Source organism: Etheostoma cragini, chromosome 21 (genome assembly GCF_013103735.1).
Source record: "Etheostoma cragini isolate CJK2018 chromosome 21, CSU_Ecrag_1.0, whole genome shotgun sequence".
NCBI lineage: Eukaryota > Metazoa > Chordata > Actinopteri > Perciformes > Percidae > Etheostoma > Etheostoma cragini.
Window position 1 is genome coordinate 6,344,873 of NC_048427.1, and position 24,432 is coordinate 6,369,304.

The 24,432-nt window shown below is 42.0% G+C and overlaps 1 protein-coding gene across 8 annotated transcripts in view; it reads left to right on the forward strand.

Moving 5' to 3' along the window:
• Positions 1 to 24,432, forward strand: part of ctbp2l (C-terminal binding protein 2, like) — a 93,092-nt gene that overhangs the window by 35,225 nt on the left and 33,435 nt on the right. For 3 of the 8 annotated variants that reach the window (XM_034861483.1, XM_034861482.1, XM_034861484.1), the window contains exon 1: positions 14,541 to 16,284. In XM_034861483.1, the coding sequence (XP_034717374.1) occupies positions 14,556 to 16,284 (1,729 nt within the window). In that variant the 5' untranslated portion in view covers positions 14,541 to 14,555. Of the gene's footprint in view, positions 1 to 5,578; positions 5,798 to 9,763; positions 9,822 to 14,540; positions 16,285 to 18,927; positions 19,071 to 24,432 lie in introns of those variants that run through there. The other 5 variants (XM_034861490.1, XM_034861486.1, XM_034861485.1 and 2 more) reach the window with 4 other exon arrangements.

Below are 24,432 nucleotides of genomic sequence, written 5' to 3' on the forward strand. Positions count from 1 at the left end.
CCCCCCCCCCCCCCCCCACCACCGACTAAACAACATATGACTGTCTGTCTTAACCCTTGGATGGTGTTAGGGTATGTGGGACCCATTTTCAATGTTTGCCAAAATAATAATAATTTCTTCTAACTCAAAGTCATTGACCTTGGCTCATATTCTTTAAACACATAATTACATAAATAATAACAATATTATTTTCAATGACCGCACATGGTAAACCCCCCCTAAAAATAATTATCATAAATGTGATCTCACAGGGGTAGTATAATATACAAATATGAACCATACATGTTATGTATGTCATTGGTAATTGAGCTAAAGTAAACATCTATTAAGTATTTTTACATAAACAGTTTTATTTCATTTAAAAGCCTAATAATGTGGTGGGTCCAACAGACCAGGGAACATTGTCTATGTAACAAAAAACACCACACAAGAGTTAAACAAAAAGAACCCGCTTCTCTGCTCTCTTCTTTAGGCTCTTCCATATCACAATGATCTTCGTCAACACATGGAGTGATAACTGTAACTGTAATCTGTAATCTTTGACTAACATATTGCCTCAGATCAGTAGCCCCCTCCCCTCAAGTGTCTAATAATAAAGTAAGTAATCACTGCTTTCTAATGAGAGCCTGTCAGGGGCGGTGCTCGTATCTGTTTACCAAACCAAATTATTTTCTTATTTCTGCAAAGTCAATTAATCACATCGGAGACAATTCTGTTAGTGTTTGTCTCTCAATAGGAAGATAGATTGCAACAACGGCACTGCCATCATTAAATGTTATCACATTACATGAAGCTGCTGTTGCAAATTAATTCAATTTGACGCTTGTTTTTTTGACATTCTGTCATTCTTAAAGCCGTTGTGTTGGGTGGAGACTGAAACTGGACTGCAGAGCTATCAGCTGTTGCTTAGCGGGCAGATGATAGATCCTGCAGACAGGAGAAATAAATGAGACAGGGCAACTTCACTTCTGTTTGTTTAGCCTCGCTCAGCAGAATTCATTTATTCACCATATGCAATATACATATAACCCTTTTTTTTCTTTTACTACATTGTTTTGACATGTTCAGTTATGCAATGTAATACTGTATTTCACATGAAAAAGACTTAGAAAAAAAAAGACAAATGACACGTTTCCTATTCCTACATTTTAGCATTCACATATCAATATATATGACTTGTTTACTGAGTTATAGCAATATCTGCTGCTAGACATTTAGGTTGTCTCATGTAATGTCAAAATAATATTAATAAATATGAATATTGGTTTATGGCAATTCGGTGCATGCAGCGTTTTTAACTTAACTTTTAACTTTTTTTGAAGGGCTTCCAGGATTGAAGTGACTTGAATGTTAAAGCTTGTGGCGGCGCCATCTTGTAACAAACATGACACCCGGGGAAAATCCAACAACTCAGTTATAAACAAATAAAACAATCTATTCTTACAAAAATTCCTTGGTTACTCTGATTTTAAACAGACAGGAGAAATAAATGAGTCACTGTAAACCTCAGGCCACTTGCATAGGCTACGGCGATAGCTCTGCAAGGAGCCTCCGCAGAACCATAAATCACGCATTTTGTTTTTTAAATTTCTTGTTTTGTCCAAATAACAGTTCAAGGTTTCTACATATAAAACTGAAAATGAACATATAAGTTAATTTGCCAATCAACAGAAAATGATCAATGAGCTACCGTTACCTTTTAAGAACTGACATCCTCTGTACCAGCTAGGTTTCCTCCCAATAGATTGACTTGTCCTGTATGTATCAACAAAATATGGTGTCATCTTTGCATAGCAAAAAAACAACTATCTATTTAATGATTAATAGATTAGAAATTGTTTATCGGCCCAGTTTTAGCCAATTTTCAATTCATTGATTGTTTCAGTACTAACTGAAACCACCGCTTTGTGTGTAGATGTCTCTTATCTATTGGGCTGCATTAAACTCCTGCAACTGATGGCCTGCCCTTCCCCCTCCCCTGCAGACAGTATTCGGACAGTGATCTCTGTGTGTTACTGACATTGAGCAGACTTTGTGGACTGTGATTGTGCTCACAGCGGAGCCGTCCTTGGGAGACAGAGCCGGCCGTCACAGATATGGATTCCTACATTTAATGGCTCTGCCCCTCTCACACAAATATTTCTCTTTCAATGAGCTGTGGCCCCGCAGGCAATGAGTTTTATCGATCCTCTGACTTTTAATGCCTCTTAAATATTAAGATTCATGTATATGACCTTTGCGTTTGGATTGGGAGTGCAAAATCCCTGCCTAAATACCCTTTCAGGACCTGCTGACTGCACGGCCAACTTTGCTACAGCTTCTTCCTTTGAATCATGGAGAAATTGTGCCCAGTTTTATCTTTTTATTATAAAAGCATGGGGGTCATGCTTGGCTGTATTTCATAAAGTCATGCAGGGATTTTTGTGTGTGTGTGTGACCATTCTCTGCTTGAAGCTGGCTGAGGGAATGAGTGCAGCAGAAAAGAAGGGGTAGAGAAGAGGGAATAAGAATTGGGGGAAGGTTTGGCCTCTGTATGGGTCTTGTTAGCCTCTGTGAGCTCTCTTTTTCTCTACTTCCCTCCCTCTCTGTCACTCTTACTCTTTATGACACACACACACACACACACACACACACAAGTGGACAGCCCTGGAAGAGGGCCCAGTGATTGATGACTCGGTGTGAGAGACCTCAGAGGCAGCAGCACTACAGAGAGATGGACAGATGAAAAGGAAGGAGGGGTGACAGAGAGAGGAACTGAAATGAATCAAGTAACAGGGTGAGGCCTTGCAGCAGTCCGTTAACATACTGGAGCCAGAGTACTGCCTTGCTGGAAAGACACCCTGGAAATGACCTGTGCTGTGCAGCTTACTCATGAAAATACAGGTTTCTTGTGAAAAGGCAGTTAAAGGTATTCTGTTTTGTTTCAACCAAAGTTTTGTTTCTCACTAAAACAGGTGGATATCCTTTAGTTCTAACAAACAATTGAATACTTTTCCTTCCTCAAAAATCATTTCTAAAGGTGACTTTTTTGAAATTGTGTGAGGCGACAGCTACTCTCATGATTGATGGAAATTATCTTTGATTAATCAACTGTGTGTTTGGTTTATGAATCGTTAGAAAATAGTGAAAAATGGATTACACTTTCCCAAAGCCCATGGTGATGCCATCAAATGTCTTGTTTTGTCCGACAAACACTCTTAATGATTAACTGGTTAGTTATCGTTCAGCTAAGAGCTTTAAAATTGTGTATAGACAGAGTCTGTTCACTCCTTAATAAGCCCCATTGTGCTGATTTTGGTTGCACTTCCACCAGAGTTCCACTGGGGGTGATCGCGGGTGGGTGCTAAATGAATGGGAGTCTATGGAGCGGCTAAATGTGTCTCTTTTGCCTGATTGTTGTTGCGAAATCACAGATTGGATTGTAGGTTTTGCAAGTTCAACATGGATTATAGGTCAAAAGTTGAATGAACGAGTCATTGTTGCATTCTGCTAATGAATGCTGATTGGTCAGCAAAGGACTATGATTACGACCAGAGATCCCGCTTGATGGCATCCGAAGAGTGTGTGTCGGTGTGTGTGTCGGTGTGTGTGTGTGTGTGTGTGTGTGTGTGTGTGTGTGTATGTATTTCAGCGTGGTCTTAGCAAACCAAACCTCTTTCTAGCACCTGTATTGAGAGGGAGAGCATAACCTGTCAGCTGTGTTGTCAATGCCTCAAGAGAACAAAGGAAGTGATTCAGAGCTTGTTGTAAAGCAGTATCTCTGGCGGTACAATGTGTATGACGTCATTGACATTTTCAAAGGATTTTTACAACAAACAAGCTACTTTTAAGAAGACTAGCAGCAGTGTGTACTTTCTTTGCTTCCCTTTTCAAATGCAACATTTAAAGAAACAAAAAATGTATATCTGGAAAAGGGGATTTTGAAGGGTTCATTCTGCAATTGCCCCTGAGTACCCTCATATGGAGCCAGAGTAGAACTGCATCCAGTTCAGAAGCCCGAAGGTTTCACGAGATTGGAAGTTCTCACCTTATTGGACCTTCTCTGGTTTGGTTTACATCGGATTGCACACAGAACCATTTCTAAAACTGAGATGTTAAATGTCGGGATTTCACTGTACACTAAGCGCAAAGGCTTCTTTTTTGTTTCCTGTCTATACTATGTAATACAAATCCTCGAAAAAATTACACTATGGAAACAGTGTCCATACACTATGGACGACTATGGAAAGGCTAGACTCCACACCCTGATTCCTCACAGATAATGATCAAGGGTCTTGATTTTTTGTTGAACTTTTTTGTCTTTCGTCACTTTTTTTCTGACTACAAAGGACTTTTGAAGACTTCCAGTAATAACTTTGCACTGATGTTTTCTGGCAAAAAAGGGATGTTTTAATGGTTTCAGCACTGCCTGAAAGGAGAGACGCTCCTGGCCCTGGTCCTGGATGAGCAAGATGTGGAATTTGAGTTTTCAGTGCAACATTTAATCCCTTTTGTGTTGCAATCATTTAACTCTAAATGCCAATGAAAAAAGACACAGTGTTTTTCTCTCTAACATAGAGAGAAAAGATATATTTGTTTGTAATACTGTATTTGTCTGCGTGTCTGTCACTGATATTGAATGGAAGGCTTTGTCGAGGTCAGCCTGCTCAACTTTCTGTGTGATTACAATTTCCAATCCAAATCCTGGTCAGAATAACTTCTCTTGCTAGAAATGTAATTTGTTTGCCTTTGCATTAGAAGTTGTATTTGTGTGAGCTTAGAGGAGAAATAGGAATGTAATGAATCAACACTAGATGGTATAGAGGTGTAAGTGAGATGAGTAGATTTTAACTACCCTCTATTGGCCTGAATGTGTCATTACATGGCAATCTGTCAACCTTCAGGTGCAGCACAGAGCTTCATTTTGTCACATAATAAATCTCTCCTCACAAGTTCCATCGGCTTGTTTCACATTTACTTAGATCAACTTTTGTCTGATGGATATGTCTGTCTATGCTTGCTTTGTCTTGAATTGCTTTGAGGGCATAAAAGAAGGAAACAGTATATTGCTATTTGCCATCGGGGTCGAGATACCTAAAATGTCACTACGATCAATAAGTAATGTACCAGTGAGTGACAAGTTAGATGGAGCTTCAGATGAGTGTCTGTTAGTGAAAGAAAACACACTTCAAACAGGAGAAAAATTGAGCTTTTAGAGCATGGAAGCGTTGCCACTTTTTCTGAGCAAATGGGGCACTTTGTCACCAACAGTATCTGAGTAAGCGTGTGTGTGTGTGTGTGTGTGTGTGTGTGTGTGTGTGTGTGTGTGTGTGTGTGTGTGTGTGTGTGTGTGTGTGTGTGTGTGTGTGTGTGTGTGTGTGTGTGTGTGTGTGTGTGTGTGTGTGTGTGTGTGTGGCCTGCAGCTTCCCGAGCTCTTTGTGAGCAAGAGGCTGAGTGACTTTGTAGTCAAGGACTCTTTAATGCCTACCCGTGTCAAGAGTCTTTCGGTGTTTGTACATCAATACTGTGTGTATATACAGCACGTGTGTGTCGGTGTTGTGTTAACCAGTTTTTTTCCTGTGCGGTGCCTTTCTTACAGGTGTATGTGCCGAGGCGGTATGCCCCGGGGAATAGTGCTGACAGTGCACTAGGATTCTGAACCTTGTCAGTATTTGCAGCTGAGGAGGAGAGGTGCTGTGCTGTGCTGTGCCGAGCCGTGCCGTCCTGTGCAGTGCTGTGTTTAACGCCATGTCCCTGACTGACAAACACAAAGTGAAGAGGCAGAGGCTAGACCGGATCTGCGAAGGTAAACTCATGAGTATGTGTCTGTCATTGACCTTTTACCTTCACTCATTCCTTGCAAAGAGTCAGTTTTTTCTGCACGTTGTCCAACAAAAACTGTAGTTCACATGCCTTTCTCAAAACATAAAAGCAGTGCTGCAGACAGAGTTAATCCCATCGTATTTACAATCTCAATTTTGGACTTCACAGTTAACTAAACTGGTTGTGTGATATTGTTCAGAGCTCCAGTGCATCAAATTAATTGCTCTCTTCAATGGTAAATTGTCAAAAAAGAAGAACAGAAGTAGTTTTTCATTTGTTTAAATGTCCAAATGCTTTAAATCTATTTTATTCCCAAAGAAGGAGAAATCATTTAATAAATGATTATGGTCTTAGTAATGAGCAAAATAATGTTGAGTATATCCAGAACTCCATTTGGAAATATTGTAATTTAAAACCTAGATAATCCAAAAAGAGCCCAACCGATAGATTGGCCGATATTAGGCATTTTACCGATCTATTGTATCAGCCTTTACAATGGCCGATGAGCTTTTTCATTTAAATATTATTTCATCAGAATCATTTATAATGACAAATAAATGATTCTAGTAAATAAATATTTTAAAAATGAAAACGGTCAACCATGTTAGGAGTGTTGGTACAAGTCATATTTTGTGTTATTTCGCAAAAATAAATTCTCACTATACCTGCTTTGTTTGTTTTTATTTCCCTCACTCATACTGCTTCAGAGCTCTACATCCTCTAGCCACCCATCCTTATTGTTATTAGCACAACCCTAAGACCTATTGGTGTTCAATACCCATTGATTGCTATAATTTTCTCCTGGCGCACACACAGCACGTCAGATACTACAGCTAACAGTGTATAAATGTTGACCTCGGCAGCAAACCGTCATCTGGCGGATGTAAATGAAATTATTGCTTCTCTCTGGTCTCTCTGTGAGCCGCTGTTTATTTGTGTAGAAGTGTCTGTTTTGTGACTTATGGTTATAGGGAATCTCTAAACATCTGAACTCAAGTTAGATTACCGTGGGTGACTGAATGTTTTCTATCCTGTCACAGCTGTTTTGGAAGCAGACAATTTTACACCACAAACTGCGGTGATTATTAGGCTTTAGGTTGGGGATTAGAGAGCTGTGATGTAGTCGCTGAACATAGGAATAGGAGTCTCCTGCCGTGCGCAAAGCTACAAAGTCGGCCCAGGCAACAAGGAAAATGAGTCTTTGTGTGGGTGTATAAACTGTGTCTGAAAGCTTGATGTGCATTTTAAACCCACTTGTTTGTCTTTGCCCAGTGTGAGGATGTGCATATGTGTTTGTGTGTGTCTGTCAGACTGTGTCCTGAGGTAAAATCATCTCCTCTCTGCTGTCTGGGTCCCCGAGAGGCTTGTTAAGCTGCTGGGCCCTCCTGGAGCCAGCGCAGGGAGAGACAGACATGACTGCAGTGCTGGAAAATGAAGCTAGACGCTACATTACCCTCAGTGCCAGCATATTTGTTTTGCAGCAGGATGTGAGCACCTCTGCGTTGTGCACATGAAATGAAGGACATATGCGACGCATTGTGTAAAAGCCAATAGTTAGGCCCAAGAAGCCCATTCCTAATTTTTAGACTCTGCCGCCTCTGTAGAAAAATTGATGTTGAATTTTTGATCCAAAGTAGTATCTTGTAGTATTTGAAAAATAATTGGGAGAAGACATATACAGTACAGTATATTGCTAATGAAAAAAGAAGCTGTTACCAGGATTTTATAGTCCTGAAACCCCACCCCCATTAAAAAACAATTTGACTTGCATCCCACAAACTTTTTTTTCCCCAGTTTCTGCCCCCACCCCCCACACACTATTTATTCAGTTTTCAATTATATCTTTTACGAATCTTGTATCCCTATATCCCTGTATAAATGCTTTTTACTATCGCTGCAATCCCAGGTATGTAAATGTAGAATACTAAACGCATTTTCTTTTAATTGGGATAATCTTGTTTTTCTCTCACTAGAACCAGTAAAATGTTAAAGGTTCACCCCAAAGTTAAAAATCAACTGTATGTTAAGAGCACGAACCTCTCGTCCATGAGGACACTTTCTTCTGCACGTTGAAATGGCTGCCAAGTGTAGTTTAGTAAAAAAAAAAATAGTTCCTAAATGAAAATGCTCACAACCAGCTCTGTGAATCATCTTAAGTAACTGGGTCATGATTCCTGGAAAGCGAGATTGCAGTTTTTTTATGTTTTTTTTCGCGCTTTGAGCACTACAAGCCAAATGCTTCCTAGTTCTGTAATGTTTGAGAGAAGGCAGATATCTCTAGACCAATATCTCCAACACTGGGCAATTTGCACCAAAACAATCTAGATTGATAAGTAGTACTCTGGTAAGCAGAAAACTATGTATTTTTGATTTTAGGGGTGAATTGTCCTTTTAACCCATTTGGTCTAAGGTACAGAGCCTTAAACTTTAAAAAAGTGAATAACGTGTGTAATTGCAGAATGTAACCAGTCTTTATGCTAAGCTAAGGTAGCCAGCTGCTGAAAGTAGCTTTACACTGTACAGCCATGTGAGTGGTATCAGTCTTCTCATAAATGATTCATTAATCAGTTTTTGATTACGTATCAATTTTGTAAAACATAACATGACAAGATGATATCATGGCGATAGGACTCCAATGAAAGTCAGTAAGGGATAATATTGAATAATTGCATTCATAAAGGGGAATCAATAAAGCAGTCATATTTCATATCACAGGTGGACCGTTCATTGGTGGAAGTCCTTCGTGATTAGAGTTGCAGTCCACATGCAGCTGTTGCATTCGTGTGAATCAGACAGCTGAAGTAGTTAGTCATTCCTGGGGGAACAACAGTTAGGCTCTGCTGGGCACAAGCCCAAAGCCCACAGGAGATGCACAGAAAGACGTAACAGGTGTTGCTGTGATGCATGCAGAGCTACTTCATGGTGAGCATACCTGCCGACGTTCCTTCTCTCTTTCTCTCTCGCGTATACGCACACTTTCACTCTCTCTCTCGCTCTCTCTCTCTCTCTCTCTCTCTCTCTCTCTCTCTCTCTCCCTCTCCCTCTCCCTCTCCCTCTCTAACTCTCCAGATGGCCATCATACATGATCAGTGAATCAGTCCTCTGGCGGCCATTGTGAGGGCATAAAGAAAGGGAAAAAAACAGCTTGTGATTTGTGATTTGTTCATGAGCCAATGACCAGGCATAGTTGTCCTACTGATTGCTTGTAGCGGCGTGATAAGGCTGCCATGGCGATGGTCACCGTGCAAGCAGAAAAAACACTTAAAGCAAGGCTCTGCTTTTTGTTTCATATGCAGGTAAAATCCTCACGCTTATTTAGCTACTGTCGGGAGTAACTCATCCTAATCCAGGTTCACACTTCAACCAGGCCCACAGTTGGCAAACAGATACAGAGCAGATGAAGCCGTGTTTTGTGCTGTCTCTCCTCAATCACTTTCAAGCAGAAATCTGGAGCGTTCTCTATCAAAAAACGTCTGCTGTGACCACATTCTCTCTGCACTGTCCAGCAGAGCCTTCGCCTTTGTTTCTATTGTTCTCCCGACACTAAAAAACTACTCTTTTCCAAGACAGTTTCCAACATCGTGCAAGGTGCAACTTTTTTTTTTTTTTTACGTCGTACCATAGGTGGAGTTGTTCATTCTGGCTGTTTAAATTAAAAAATGTTAAAATTTGTGGCAGTGGGATCAGAAATGCAGTATCTAAAGAAACCCGGTGGCTAGATGACAAGGCTGATTAATTCCTTGATGTGTATTTAACATAATCTGGCCTGTCTGCAAATAAGGAGGCAGGGAGCTGGTTGTGACTGTTTATATCAAAAGCTGCTAGTTAGCTCAATCAAAGCATCAGCTGGGAAGCACCAGCTTTAATTCAGCGTTATGAGGAATAGAGAGGAGCCTTCTCTCTCAGAGAAGGCTCCTCTCTATTCGTTGTCTTTCTCTCTCAGGGGTGAGGAGATTCATTTCTGTCATCTGAAGAGATGAGAAGTGATCTGCAGCGGCCCATGTTCCTCTCAGCCTCAGGTCCTTTCATGTTCTCAGCTTAATTTGAGCTGAACAAATGTTTATCATTCTGCAGTAACTGGGCCGAGTGGCTGGGAGGGAGGACAGTTGTGCTCCTGATCTGTTTTATGGTCTTGCTAAGATTGTTGTTTTGCTTGTAGATTGCAATACTGTTTCCCCCCTCTGGGCTAGATTAGAGGAGCTTTAATCTAGTCAGATAATGTTTAATCAACATCAGCATTTTATCCGTGGTGTGTTACATGACAACACTTTCTAGTTGCATAGTCAGGAATGTAATTTATTCATATTAGTTGCTGAACAAAAAAACAAAAGTAGCTCAGCAACCAATTGTTCTTTCTAGTGATGATTAACAGTCAGGTGTCCATTCTTGGACAAAAACACAGCCTTGTGTGTCTACACTTTTAATTAGGATTTGTTTTTATATGTAACACAAATGAGTGGCGGGTAAATGCTCTGTGCTCATGTGAAAATAAAGGCTGGGTATCAAACCTTAAATCATTTTGAGTACCTCCTGCAATGCATCCGTAGCATCGAGGATTAAAATCTGTCATGAGGAGTTTTGAGATTAAACCATTATTCCAATTTATTTATTTTTTCACATTATTTGATCGGATAGAGTATTTGTAGTTGCATTAGGATATTGTAAGGCCGGCTACACATTGGATGCGTTGCGTGAGTGTGTCCTCTGCCTGTCCGTTTTTATTTCTGCTCCCATGTTAACAGGTTAGAGCTTACACAAGTATGTCATTTTGATATGTCATTTTGATATGAATACTAATAAATGACATGTTGATGTTTGAAAGTCTCTAGGTTTTGACATTAATGCAGATACAAATGTAATTAAATAAATCAATCAATTTTCAAATATTGCACCTAACCTAACCCAATTTTATTGAAATAAACCGCCCGCTTACCCATTTTTCAGTGAATCTGTCAGCACTATGTCCCAAGATAGCCCTCCCTGTACGTCACCTAGCAGCAGCAGCGCCGCATCAGACACATTTCTGGTGTGTTGGACATAGAAAAATCATGCAGCTGACACGCAACAGAAACGCCACGCTCGCGCGACGCAGCCTGTGTGTAGCCAGCTAAAGGCTGCTAGGTTTAAGAAAACGTTAGTCTTATTTTGATAGATGAAAAACAAGAGCAGAATGCAATGATCTCCAGGTTTTTTAAAACAAAAAGTGTGAGGACCTTTTGCCAACCATGCGTTTAACACCACAGAAGATAAATGCTATATTCGATTTTTAGAGTTCATTATGTTCGTACGCTCCACTACATTTCTGTTTACAACCACAGCTTAGTTGAACATATTGCAAAAGTGTTCTGTCATTTAACTAGACTCTATATCGTTTTTTCATCAGTGACGTGGAGACAAATTACATTTTATGTTCTAGCTTTTCTTCTCTCTCTCTCCCTCTCCCTCTTCCTCCCTCCCTCCCTCTTCTATCACTCAGCTGCACACTCTTCATCTCTCCAAAAAGCAAGCGGGCTGTCGTCTCTTCCTTCTGTCTGCCCCATCTGTGATGCAGTATGGGCCACTGGCTTGATAATGATAGGTAGGCGGAGCACGGTGTTGCGCACAAGGCAAAGAGGGAACAAACCAAACCGCAACAATGGAAGACAGAACTCTAATCACTTGCACCTTACCAAGTCTACCAAAGGTCTCGCCATGCTAATAAAATAATTGCAATAGCGAACCCCACGTTCCTATCACCCATGCATGCTAACATATCATAAACTTCAAACATGTGAGGTGGTAAAGAGGCGGAGGATGGACTTTGGCTAACACAGCAGATGTGAACCATCCGAAAGCCATCGAACCACAATTGGTACCATGTGTTTTTTCTTGTCGCCCCCCCCCCCCCCCCCCCCCCCCCCTCCTCATAGTATTTGTGTTAGAGCGAGAAAATGCCCAGGGGCTCGTTAAAACTTTAATATACTGTACAATCACAGTAATTGAGTAGAATTTCAAGTTCTTCCAGTTATGGTTTTAATTTATGAAGTCCCCATGAAAGTTTAATGGATCAGCAGTTGTAGAGTCGCAGCTATCTAAATCATTCTGAAGCTATCTTTGCCTGAGCTGCCTGCCAAGTCCCCCCGTTAGCGTCCTGTGCCCTAGAAAGATGGCCAGATTGCTCCGAAGGCATGACTGTTGCTGGACGTCTGTTCAACACATTGTACCTAGAGGTCTTTTATGCTATCCACTGTGTAACTTTGGAGTTTCTTTTTTTCTATTGTATTATTTACGATAGCAAGTACAGGGTCCCTGTTGCTTGATGAGTGTAATATAGCATGCTCACTTAATTATGGAGCAGCTCTCTTGAGAGACATATCAGAGAATGCAGACAAGATGAAAATGGTACCCCAGCTTCTCTTGGTTATGAATAGTGGGAAATGTAGCAATTTGCATGTCAGGAGATATGATGTGCCATATCCTCGTTTCAGTTTTAGCAACAGTGGCCTGACCGTACTTGAGATGTTTATTATTGTTATTAATATTTTGTCAGGAAGCGGGGATCTGAGTGACACACGGCCCTTGGCGGAGCTTATTAAAAGAAGTTATTGTCGGCGATCTCCGTAGAGAGATACAACACAGTGATTAATGGTGTGTTTTACAGCCGACAAAATAGCGCAGGGATATTCAGACCTGGGAGGACAGCACTGAGAAATCACTGGAAGGAAATTGCTAGGTATGCTTTACCTCTAATGAAAGAAACCATCCTTCAGATGTGCATCATACTGGACTGTTTAGGGCCATAGGAAAAAATTTAACTGTTCTGATTTCTTTTTGTTTTGACCTACTTAATGTTCTCCAATTTGGATGTTCTATAACGAGACAATCTTATTTATTTTGAAACATTATGTCATGATTGCATCACTTAAGGTCTAAAATGGAAAAACAAGCTTGTTATAGCATTTCCCCTCTCTAACTTGACAGGTAGTTGGACAACATGATGAGTGTGACTATAGGAAGTCTCTTGTTACTCATTCAACCTATCTCAGTCACGCTGTCTCTGAGTCTCCGCTTCAGGAGCAGGCAGATGATGTCCCTTGCGACTTGCTACAAAAACTCTTCCTTTAAACCCCTGTTCCCTATTTCAAACTGAAATAAAACACATAATAGAAACAGGCTGGTAGCCATCTAGTTGTCACAGTCCAGTGCAGTCCAATCATATCCCCCTCCCCTCCTGCCTTGTCCTATCCCACACAGTCGGAAAGTAAAGTCAAAGCTGGCAGCCTCCTGTCTTATCATCTTTTTTCCCATCACACACTTATCAAAGCTCCCTTTTCTTCTCCTCCTGCCGCTGCTTTTTGTTTACATTGCTCTTGTCATGGCAAGTAAACACTGGCAGTTATCTCTCAGATAAGCCACATCTGCTCTGTTGTACTATACATCTGGTGTATGTAGTAGCAAAGTGCGAGCTCTGTGAGGGGAAATCCAACTTGACTTGTACCAGTGCTGTTCATGCCCATTCAATTTGTGAATCAAATACTTCTGAAGCGAGCATAGCATGGCCTTATTGTGTATTAAATGGCAATTTTGATGATGTATTTTTCTTTTGCATCTCTTGAAACTTGCTGATTTTAAATAATACGTTGAAATAAATTAAGAGAGTCTGTAAATTGTTTTGAATAATTTAAGTAATTTAATAAGATATAACATCATATTAACATAATTTATGGGGGCGAGAAGTAAAGACATTGCATGCTTGCATATTTTTCTGTTTTTTTATGCATTTGTATGGGTATCTGTTATTGTGTATTCACATATGTGACTATGTAGTTGCCCAGTAGAGGAGGCTATGCATTCTTTATGGTTCAAGTGGAGCATCTATGCCTCCTTCTAGTAGCCACCGGATTAAATCTGACCCTCGGTAGTACTTGTGTGGCCAGGCTTTGCCCCCCTCCCCCTCTCTCTAGGGACACACTACAGCTAGCATGTCAGTCCCCAACCTCTACAGTCCCTCGGGAAAGATCCATTCACGCCCGGGGAACGCCTGCTGCCAACAAATGGGTTAGCAGAAACCAGTAAGCACCCTAAACACTGTAGCTTTACACTCCATGAACACATCCAGGGGCCTCAGCAGCATGCTGGCTGTGTACACTATCTGGTTCAAGTGATGTCAGAGGGGCCAGTGGATTTAAGCGGGTTTTAGTTTGACGCTAATCCCCTTGTGGCAAACGTTGTGGACAAGAGGACTGTCCCTGCTGATGGCGTGCATCAACCCCATTGGATTAGCAAGTCTCGTCCCCTCCTCCATTCTGTTGGCATTGTCCACCATGTGTTTTTACCCCAATTTCTTTAACCCCAGTCTTAGTTTGGAATGTAAGCCTGGCACCCAGCACAAGCATGATCCCTGCTGTAGAATGGAACAGAGCCTCTCCCTAAAGGTGTGTTTTTTTTCTGTTTGCATGTTTGTGTGCGTGTGTCTGTGCACTCTTTCTATGTGTTTGTCATGTTGTGCCTATCACCCCATGAATTTCTAATGTTTCCAGGTCTGAATTATTTAGATAGGCTGCCAGCAGGGAGCTACATGATAGCACAGACTTGAGAGAGAGGGGTGGAGGGCCCTACTGCAGATCAGGTAAAAGGGTACCTCATACTTCACCTTTTCTCCTCTTCTCTTCACTCCACCCTTTTGATCGGGAGTGAGTGTAATTTGAGAGTTGAAACACAATACCCGGCTCTATTTTACGCTTTTATAGCTGTCTGCTTCATTGTCTTCACTGATGCCTAACCCAAGTGAGCAGTCGCATTTTGGTGGCTCTCTGGGCCAGCGTGATGTAGAATGGTCTGAAGGTCAGAAAGATAGGGCGGAAAGTCGTTGTCACTACTGTGGCACCATTGCTGGTCATAGGAATTCTTTGGCATTGGATGGAGACGGTCACCATCACCTAGGTCTCAATGCAAAACCAGATCGAGACTTCCAGCCCTCCCTGTACAAGCAGATCCATAAGGACCGGCAAGGACAGCACCTACTGAGGAAAAACTCTGTGCCCGATCTAAGCAACAGCCTCTACCTCAGGCAAATGATGGCAGGCCGTGCCTCTGCACCGTCTCAGGATTACTACCAATATGACGCTGCCTTATCTGGTCAGCTACCTGAAGAGTCAGGGTTTTATAGGGATAACCACCACCTGCTCACCAGATCAGCCTTGCATTATGGGCCCAGCACTGGGGGTGTTAGCCCTACCCCCGCACCTCCTCCCCTTCCTCCCCCGCCACCTCCTCCTCTTCCTGTTCATGAGCTGAGCCGTTTGTACAGGGAAACTCTGGGATCTAAGATGATCCCAGACATCCACCGTATTGGTGGCCGCTTTTCCTCTCCTGCAGTCTACGGGGTTCAGCCCCCTCATCCTATTTATGCTGCTGAGCCACCGTCTTTCTCTGCTCACCAAGCTTATAACAATTTTAACAGCTTGTCCCTGGACCCCCGCCGGCTACCTGCCACCTGTTCGGGGGTGGACCCAGCTTCTCAGGGAATGGACGGATCTCTCCCCCGGGGTTATGGAGCTGTAGCCTCCCAGAGGTTTTCTTATGACCAAAACTATGATCCCAGCTCAGCCACTGCTGGAATATCATCCAACATGCCTCATCACTATCCCAGCACTGCAGACCACAAGAGAATGGTGGACCCTGCCTTCTTGGCTATGCTGCGTGCTGAAGGCTTGGCCGAGAGCACTATTACTCTCCTCCTGCAACATGGTTTTGATTCCACTGCCATGCTAGGAATGATGGAGGACCATGATGTCCGCTCTGTGGCCCCTAACTTGGCCCAGGCCCGTGTTCTTTCCCGGTTGGCGCTTGGTTGCAAGGAGAGCGGGACGGTTATGCGCTCCCGATCCAATAGCTTAAGCTATCGCAATGACGTCTACATGCAGCCCCAAGGTTTGACCATGGACGCCAGCCTGATGCAGCAACCTCCCACTTCCATCCAGAACACGTCTCCCAGGTTGGGGGAGTTTCTTAGTAGAAGACCCAACAGCGCACCCTCCCAGCACCTCCTTGAGACCACCTCCTACCCAGCAGCACGGCAACTGGCAACTGGAGCTTTGCCGCTCAGTGCTGGAGGATATAGTAGCGCTGTGACTCAGGGAAGACCCGTCTCCATGTACAATGCCCATACTGGCCTTGCCATGTCCGCTCTTGGACAACAGCCTCCACCAGCACCGGGCACCCCTGGAGCAGCGCCCAAAACCTTCTCTGGCTCCTACTCCCCCATGGAGCTGATGAAGAGAGCCTCCAACTATCCCCCACCATCGCCAGTTGCAGCGCCAAGCCCACTTCACAGCCCCCAACTGCTCCGGAAAGGGATCAATGTTGCCCCTGAGAGTACCAATGCTCCTGCAACTTCTTCCTCCACTCACCAACTGCAAAACCTTAACAACACCAAGATGTTAGGACGGCGCACTGGTCCACCTGTCATAGTCTCAACCATGGTCACCACACCTGACACAAGTAATTTCAAAAGTCACCTTTCTCTATGATTTCTTAAAACCCTCTCTCCTCTGTCCTTTCTGCTGTTGCTAGTTGATTTATTTTTTTCTGTAGGTGTTGACATTTTTTTTTTATTCTGATTTTATTTTGCCCATGGATTATATGCACAGTTAGATTTAATTCTGTATACAATAGATAGATGTTTGGCATACTACAAACAAATCTGACTGACAGTCTTTTTGAACAGAGAAGTAGACTTGCATGTAAGATGCATCTGACAAGTTAAGCAGCTTTGCTCTGAGAGGTCTTCTTTTAAATTACGCAACTATTTATACAAGTATTGCAACAGGGTTGTGTCATTTGCCGGAGGGGATCCTGTCTCATCACCAAGTTGAAACATTTCTTGTGTGTAGCACAGTTATTGAGGTAAAAAATTGTTTCTGCTATTTTCCTTCACTTAGTTAAATGGCCAGGATCCTTTTTGAAGCAACAGTGTGTTTTAGGAGTTGTTACATAGGTCCACCTTGCTTTTTCAAGGTTTCTTGTACAATGTTAACACTAAAATACAGGAGTGTTTACTAGCTGTTCTCTAGCTGTTCCCTTAATATACTCAACAGGACAGCGTTTAGTTAGTATTGCATACATTGCAAGCTTGTTAGATAGAAAGACAGACAGACAGACAGACAGACATTTGTTGATCCCAATAAAATGGGAACCTACAGTGTTGCAGCAGAAAAATCAGTCACACAGCACAGAATATAAATATAAATGAAATACTAGGATACAATTTACATACATACAATATACATGAAATAATAATAGGAATAAAATACAAGAACAAATATTTGAATATATAAAAGTTGAGAAGACAAAAATGTGCAACTGCTTAAATAGTATTATAAAATGTAAATAGACTAGTTGTGCAGGTTGCACTTAGTGCAGTATTGTGGTGTCTCTGTGGCGCTATATAAAAGTTTCCTTGATGTAGAGTTACTGTCATTCTATTTTACTCTGCACTCTCACCTAATCAGGGCTTAACTGCCACAAATCCAATTACACTTATTGGATGTACGTATAGTTGTGACTATATTAGGTAACTTTTTTATAGACACCTTGTTTGAAATTCTGGTTGCATTGTAGTGTCACTTAAACATTCTTTTATTTATTTACTTAGTGTGCTATACTTACAAAAAAACTCAAATGTTTCTCACCTCAGACAGTGGGTACATGGAAATCACATTTTCTCTACCTGCTCAAACTAAAAGGGTTATTTGAAAGTAAATTTCTTCTGCTATGTGCTGTTTTAAAGCCAAGTCATTAGTCAATTTACATTTTTATTGAATGACAGTAAGAAAGAATTGTTTCACTTTTGAAGGTCTTGTAACCATGCTGCTGCTTACAATCCAAACTTGTCTTCTTGTTGTTGTTTTTTAAACCACATAATTCTTTGAATATATCAATTGCTCATCCTTAGTGGCCTCGTAGAACCTACAATTATGTTGATTGATTTGAGGAACCTGTTTGTCTCACAAAAGGTTGTATGAAGTATTGTGGCAGCTTTTTATGCTCAGTTTACCGTTAGAGCAAGGCACAATTTCAGCTTATTTTGATACATAAATGCCTGAATTTCTCCCTTTTTAACAAGTTTATATCTTTTTCTGCTGATGAGCTTAGGGTCTTTTAACCAGGCTTGTTATTCCATGTAACCCTATATCTTGCCTGTCTTTCTAATGGGTCTGCAGGCTGCTGCATGCAAAGTGATAAATCTTATGATGTGGCGTCCCTTCATGTGTTGTCAAGGAAATAAGCGTGGTGCAAATTTTAGAGGAGGGGGAAGGAGTTGGGCGTTGGGGAGGTGGGAGTGAGCTTTATGCTAATACACACTGCTTCCGAGGCCACAGTGGTAGCCCCCCTCCTTCCTCCAATACACTTTTAGCACAACAAACTCATTTGCATGTCGCTGACATTTGTTGCTTCAGTAACTTCATCTGATAATGGGCAGCCCTTGCCTGCAATCGAAAAGCATACTTCTTAATTGTGTGTTGCTAGGCAACCTTGGTTTCGGTGGTAATCAGAGATAGATAATCTTTACATTTAAGCAAAGGGGAAAAGTGAGCCCTGCATGCAACATTTATTTTGTGCACTTGTTACTCTTTTTCTTGATCAGTCGTGTGCAGTTTGGAGCAGGAGAAAATTGAGTGAAAATAATAAGATGTTGCAGGACACTTAATGAAAATATTTTGCTTCCCCCCTCCTCTTTGTACAGTGCACATCTCAAGAGATCGCTTCTCATTTGTTGTGCAAAGGCTTTAGTACACCAGTGAAGACATGCGTGGTGTTTTATGTTCAAACATGCATATTGATGAAAGTTGACACATTATTCCTTTTGCACCTACTGAATAAATTGCTTGTCCTTCCGATACAAACCAGTCTTCTCTCTTTATCATCTTACATCAAAGTGTAAATTTACACATAGCCACTGAGGCATCCACATTTCTATATTGTCAAAATTCTTATTTATTCTCAAAGCAGAGTTTTTAAAGCGAAGATATAGGCTGCATTGAAATTAGTAGCTCCTTAAAATATTTATGTAAAAGGTGCAGGTGGGAGGGCCCTGCCTGTGTACTCCTCTCCGCTGGACGCTGTCTTGGTTGGCTAAAGCCATAAGTAGTGTTAATAATGGCATTAAACGGTTGAGTCAAGCTTAGTTGCAACAGTTCCCTTCCACCCAAAGTAAGGAGATCGCCTTGCAGCACTCGCATTGGCCATGGAGTTGTCTGTCAGTAGCATCCCACAGAGCTGCACAGGTCGGTAAACCTAACTTTTATGTCACGTGAAGCAGAATAGCCAAGAGATGTGGGTGGCTATTCGCCTGACTTGTGTGCGTGCTCAGTAGATTAACTAAGGTGGATGCTTGCATGTTGTCCACAAATGCCAGCACGTGGTTTCCTTGTGGAGTTAATCCAGAACATCTTCAGCTGTACTTTTCTAGGCTGGAGAATTAGGAGGCGGTGGGGTGTTTGGGGGCAGGGCTTGTAGCGGGCCGAAAAGAGATACACCAGAACTTGGCAACAGCCTCTCGTAGCCATATGGGATGTGTCAGTTGATATGTTCACCTGTGTAAGTCTGATATGTTCACCTGTGTAAGTCTGTTCTTTGGGTGCCCCTTCGCCCAGGTTGTGTCTGCTCTTTCCTGGGAGGTTAGTCAAAACATTGCAGATCAACTTTTTCCCCTCTTTAGACATAAGCCATCACTGATACGGCTGACAGTTATGTAACCTTCTAGTGCATTGCTCCTATGGGAAGCTGCATGTGATTTTAATTTCCCTGCCTGTATTTGGAAGGACATCCACGAGGATGAATGCCTAATGTGCTCTTAGTTGTCCTTGACTAAACTACTTTATACAGGTGTCTGACATTGATTTAAGTGTGCACTCCAGTTTTCCACTGGCTAGTCAGAAAGAAACATCCCCTGTGTGTCAGTGTGGCCTTAAAAAAAAGACGCCTGTATTATGGGTTTGTTTTAGACACAGGCTAGTATCTGTCTTCCTGTGCAGCCACTCTACTTTTTGATTTAATGAGGTGTTGCCTCTTATGCATAACTCAGAAGTATTTTTAGTCTTTTGATATACAGACTACACATACACACAGACCACAGATGTCCCCTCAGCAGCAGAAAGTGTTTGTCTTCATATGAGCCGGCTGGATGTGACAGCATTGGGACAAGACCTTAAGTTTCCTCAATCTGTCTCTTTCTTCTTATGACCAGCACTGTCTACTGTAAATATATAGTGCTGTCAGACAGTATAAGGACAGTGACAGAATTGTCATTGTCTTTGGCTTTACTTTTGGATCTGAGATTAAACATCTTTAAGGCTGTTTGAGGGTGTTGATGTCCATATTTGGTGAACAGTCTTGTAACCTTCTAACCCTTTCCATTCCTCCCCCAACTTTAGATCAATGAAGAGTTAGTCTCCTGTCCTGACCTCATTCCAATTGATCATGTGTTTCACTCGTAGAAACCAGAGTGAGGGAAACAACCAAGTGGTTCATGCCCGTCAGTGGGTCATAGATTTCAGACATGAGACATTGATTGCTAATTAAATATGAAGTGTTATTATATCCAATGGGCTGCAGTCCCTATAGTGTTTATCTTACATGGATGTAAACACCCACATAGAAAAGCTGTCATTTTTTTATTGCAACTACAATGTCCCCGTGTACAGAGTGAATATTGTCTCCTTCCTTGCTTGTTGATGTGGCAATAGGTTAGGGTAGGTTAGGTTAATGGCTTAAGTTACCTTTCTAGGAATAGCCCAAGCATTAGAGTGGGGAAATCCTGCTGGCCATCTGTGTGTATTTGTGTGTGTATGGGTGCTATGGATATGTGTTTGTATGTGTGGATGCTACTATACAGGCATCACGTGTTTGTGGGAGTCTGTGTCATCCTCACTAATTCCTTTAAAATGAATGAGTGGAGACAGACAAGAGGTTTCAGCTCACATGGCATCAGGGGTCACTACAGGTAATGTAGCTGCATAATAATAATCAGTGAAACTCTGCTCTAGTATTGATATTGCACCACAGCATGTGTATGCATTGTTGTAGGGTTGGGCAATATAGAGAAAATCCAATATCACGATATTTATAAACAAATAACTCAAAATTGATACTATAACGGTATTATAGTGTTGACTATTGGTGCTTTCACAAAATATTTACACAATGACATTTTTGATAAATATCAGTAATGGGGGTATATTGACTAAAGGCAAATAATAGAACAGCTAGAACAGTCTGGTCAATTCAGAAAATTAAAACTTTACTGCAGCCTTTAAAACCTGGAAAAGACACCACTTATGCCATATTACAATATCCAAAATCTAAGACAATATCTAATCTCATATCACAAAATTAATATAATATCAATATATTGCCCAGCTTTACATTGTTGTATGCAAGTACTGTAACTGTGCGAACCATGCCTTTTTTTTTTAAATGTACAATGCAGTTCGTACAAAGCAGTCGTATAGGGTAGGTCTGCAGCATATGAATGAATGAATAAATAAATGAATTTGAAATGAATGACTGTGAGATTAATGTGCTGTTATTCAGCTTTGAATTGAGTGTTTTCACTTGCCAGATGAACAGTGTAGGAATTCTAACCCTCTGCCTTCATTGCTTCATTATTTTTAACGTACAGAAACTAGTAAGACAAGTAAAAAAAAAAAACTTGAATAAGTCTTTGACCCACAGATACCAGCGAGCACTTGTTCCAGGGGCTTTTTGCCTTACAGCGTAAACCAATGATCAGTTGGACTGAGAGCTGTAGCATGTAGCTGACTTGGTCTGTCAAGCACACTCACATCCATAAAAAAAACGTGCCATCTCTGCATGTCACGGGTCTGTTTTCATTGTGTGTTTTATGTCTATAAAAAGGGCCGTGAGTTGCACACTGTCTACACCTTCCTGTAAACGTTAGAAGTCAGCACTTTAACCAAACAGTCATGGCTTAATTTAAAAGTGCAACCTCCAAACAATGAAAAAGTATTTTCTCAGTGCGCTGTACACTCCTGTGATGACTGTGTTGTTAAAGGCCACTGTTCACCTCTAGATTCTTAAAGGCTTATCTGTGCACAGTTCTTCTGTCATGTGTCTCTAGTTTCTCGAGAACCTGGTAAATGTTACACGAACTATCTGCTGCTCCAGCTTCACCCGGCCTCTGTATTGTTTGTGTCCCCGGGGAAATATGGCCCTGAAAATCTATTTTTCCATTGCAGTTTTTTCTCTGGAAGAATAAGTGAAAGAAAAAAGTGTTGTTGAGGCCCATCCCCATCTTGCCCGCCACCCCTCCCTTGTTGTTTTCTCATGGTGGATCTTTCCAAACCATCGGTTGTGTTCACAGAGGGATTAATGTTTTTTGCGAAGCCAGCCAACCCGTGGAGGGAACGGAGCCTTTGAGCGAATGAGGAACAGCTGGTCTCCCTCTGTTTGTGACAGCTGTGTGTCAGAGTGTGTTTGTGTGCATGTAGGATAGTAGCAGCTGACCTCTGCACAGGGTCAAAAGTGCTGCCCCTGGTCCGAGTGGACCTTAGGTCCTAGGTTTTCTCCCATCTACGGTGCTGCTATTTAGTAATATTGTGAGTTTTGGGGCGGCTTCTAGTTCACCCAGTAAGAGAGTTCGCCTCATGTAGGCTGAGTCCTGCAGCGGCCCGGGTTTGAATCCGAGCTGCGGCCCTTTGCTGCGTGTCAACCCCCCTCTCTCTCTTTCATGTCTAGTCACCGTAAAGGGAACAGCCCCCCAAAAAAGCATTATGAGTATGTCTAACACATGGTTAAAGTAGTTTTCAGGCATCAGTGCACTTGTTAAAGTGGCCATATAATGAAAAAATCACTTTCTCTGGGATTTGGGGTGTTATTTTGTCTCTGGTGCTTCCAAAGGACTACAAACTTGAAAAAAAACTATCAATGCTATTTTGAGTGATACAGGTTTCTGAATGTCCTCTGCCTTCAGTCTCCGGGTCAAAATCTGCACAGCTTTCTAAGTCCCTAGCCAAGTTGAGGTGGCTAACCGTAGCACATGGTAGCGCTAGCATGCTAGCTCGTTCTCAATGGCAAAACATTACTGCAACACACACTAGTTCACCATAGTCTACAAAAGAACTACTTCCATGTCCCTGTTCTGCAGGTATTCCACAATCGTGCCCTCGTTTAGAAGAAGTCTCCCAGCTAATCCTGCCTTGTACTGACCAAAGATGGAGAAAGAGTTATCTAGCTGATGTGATCTTACCTAGCCACTGAGCATGTGCGACTCCCAACAAAAATAGTATATAAGTGAGATGTCTCACTTTGTAGCTAAAACAGGGACCTAAACACACAGGGTGAAAACAGGATCTGCAGCAATGTGCGGTACACCATAAATATGGTGATTTTTGAAAATGAAACCATGTATACCTATTCTGGTAAAACCAAATTATAAACCTGAAAATGAGTATTATATGGGTGCTTTAACAGAGCATTTTGTGTTCCACATGTTTATTTGAAGATTAAAAGGATCCTAACAAAAGCTGCAAATGGCCAAAAAACACACTGAAGTAGTTTTGAATTCAAACTGAATCAAGCAGTCCCCTTTTTTTGGGAGAATTATATTTCAGGTCAGTTGTGTGCGTGTGCTTGTGCGCGTGCGCGTGGTCAGGTTATTTTGGGAGATCCCACGTTCATGTTTATTCTGCTAGTGTCCCTATTCTGAGGCTGTTTTGTTTACATGATAACAACGATGCATACTCACCGCTCATGCTGTAAGAATGGCAGCACTTTGATATAATCTCCCCAATATCTGTCAACAATTCTGCCGTATTATTCCTCTCTGCACGGCAGCTGGGGAGGAGATTGGTTTTGTGCATGTTGAACTGCAACAGCTGCATCCACCAAAAAAGACAACTACCTCTGCACACCTCCCCAGTCCTCCTCCCTTTTTGGGGGGTCTCTCCCCCCCCCCCCCCCCCCCCCCCCCCCCCCCCCCCCCCTCTCTCTCTCTCTCTCTCTCTCTCTCTCTCTCACTCAGTAGTGGGCAGGTCACCCTGAATTATTCATCAGTGAAATGAAAAAGCTCATGGATATTGAATATCCCCTCTGAAGTGGTGGCCAACCTTGTGTTTTTTTTTTTTCTTCTTTTTCTTTTTTTGCATCTGAAAAGCGTAAAGAGCGGCAGATCTCATTGCCAGGGTATTTCAAAGGTTAACCAATTGCTTTACCTTGCACACATATTTACTTTTTTCATGGTCTGTGGCCAGCGAGGAGGGGTTGGGGAAATGGAGTGGATGAAGAAAAAGATTGAGAAAGAGAGCAGATGAAAAGAATAGTAATAAAAAGGTAGAACAGTAATCTGTGTTCCTGTGGATATTTTTCTCCTGAAAGACCTCGCTCCTCTGACCATCACAGTGGGCCACCTCGTTGTGTTGCTGCAGCTGATTCGCTAACCTTTCATGTAGTGTGTTTTTAAGCCTGTTTCCTTCCTGGAATGAGTGTGCCTGTGGTCGATTGTGGTCATCCCGATCGACCGGTTGTCATTAGTTTCTCATGCGGCCCACTGTGTTCCTCCATTGTCCCCCTGCCTGGTCTTTTGTCCAGTGGTTTGATCTGTGGCCCACACTGCAAATCAATGCTTCT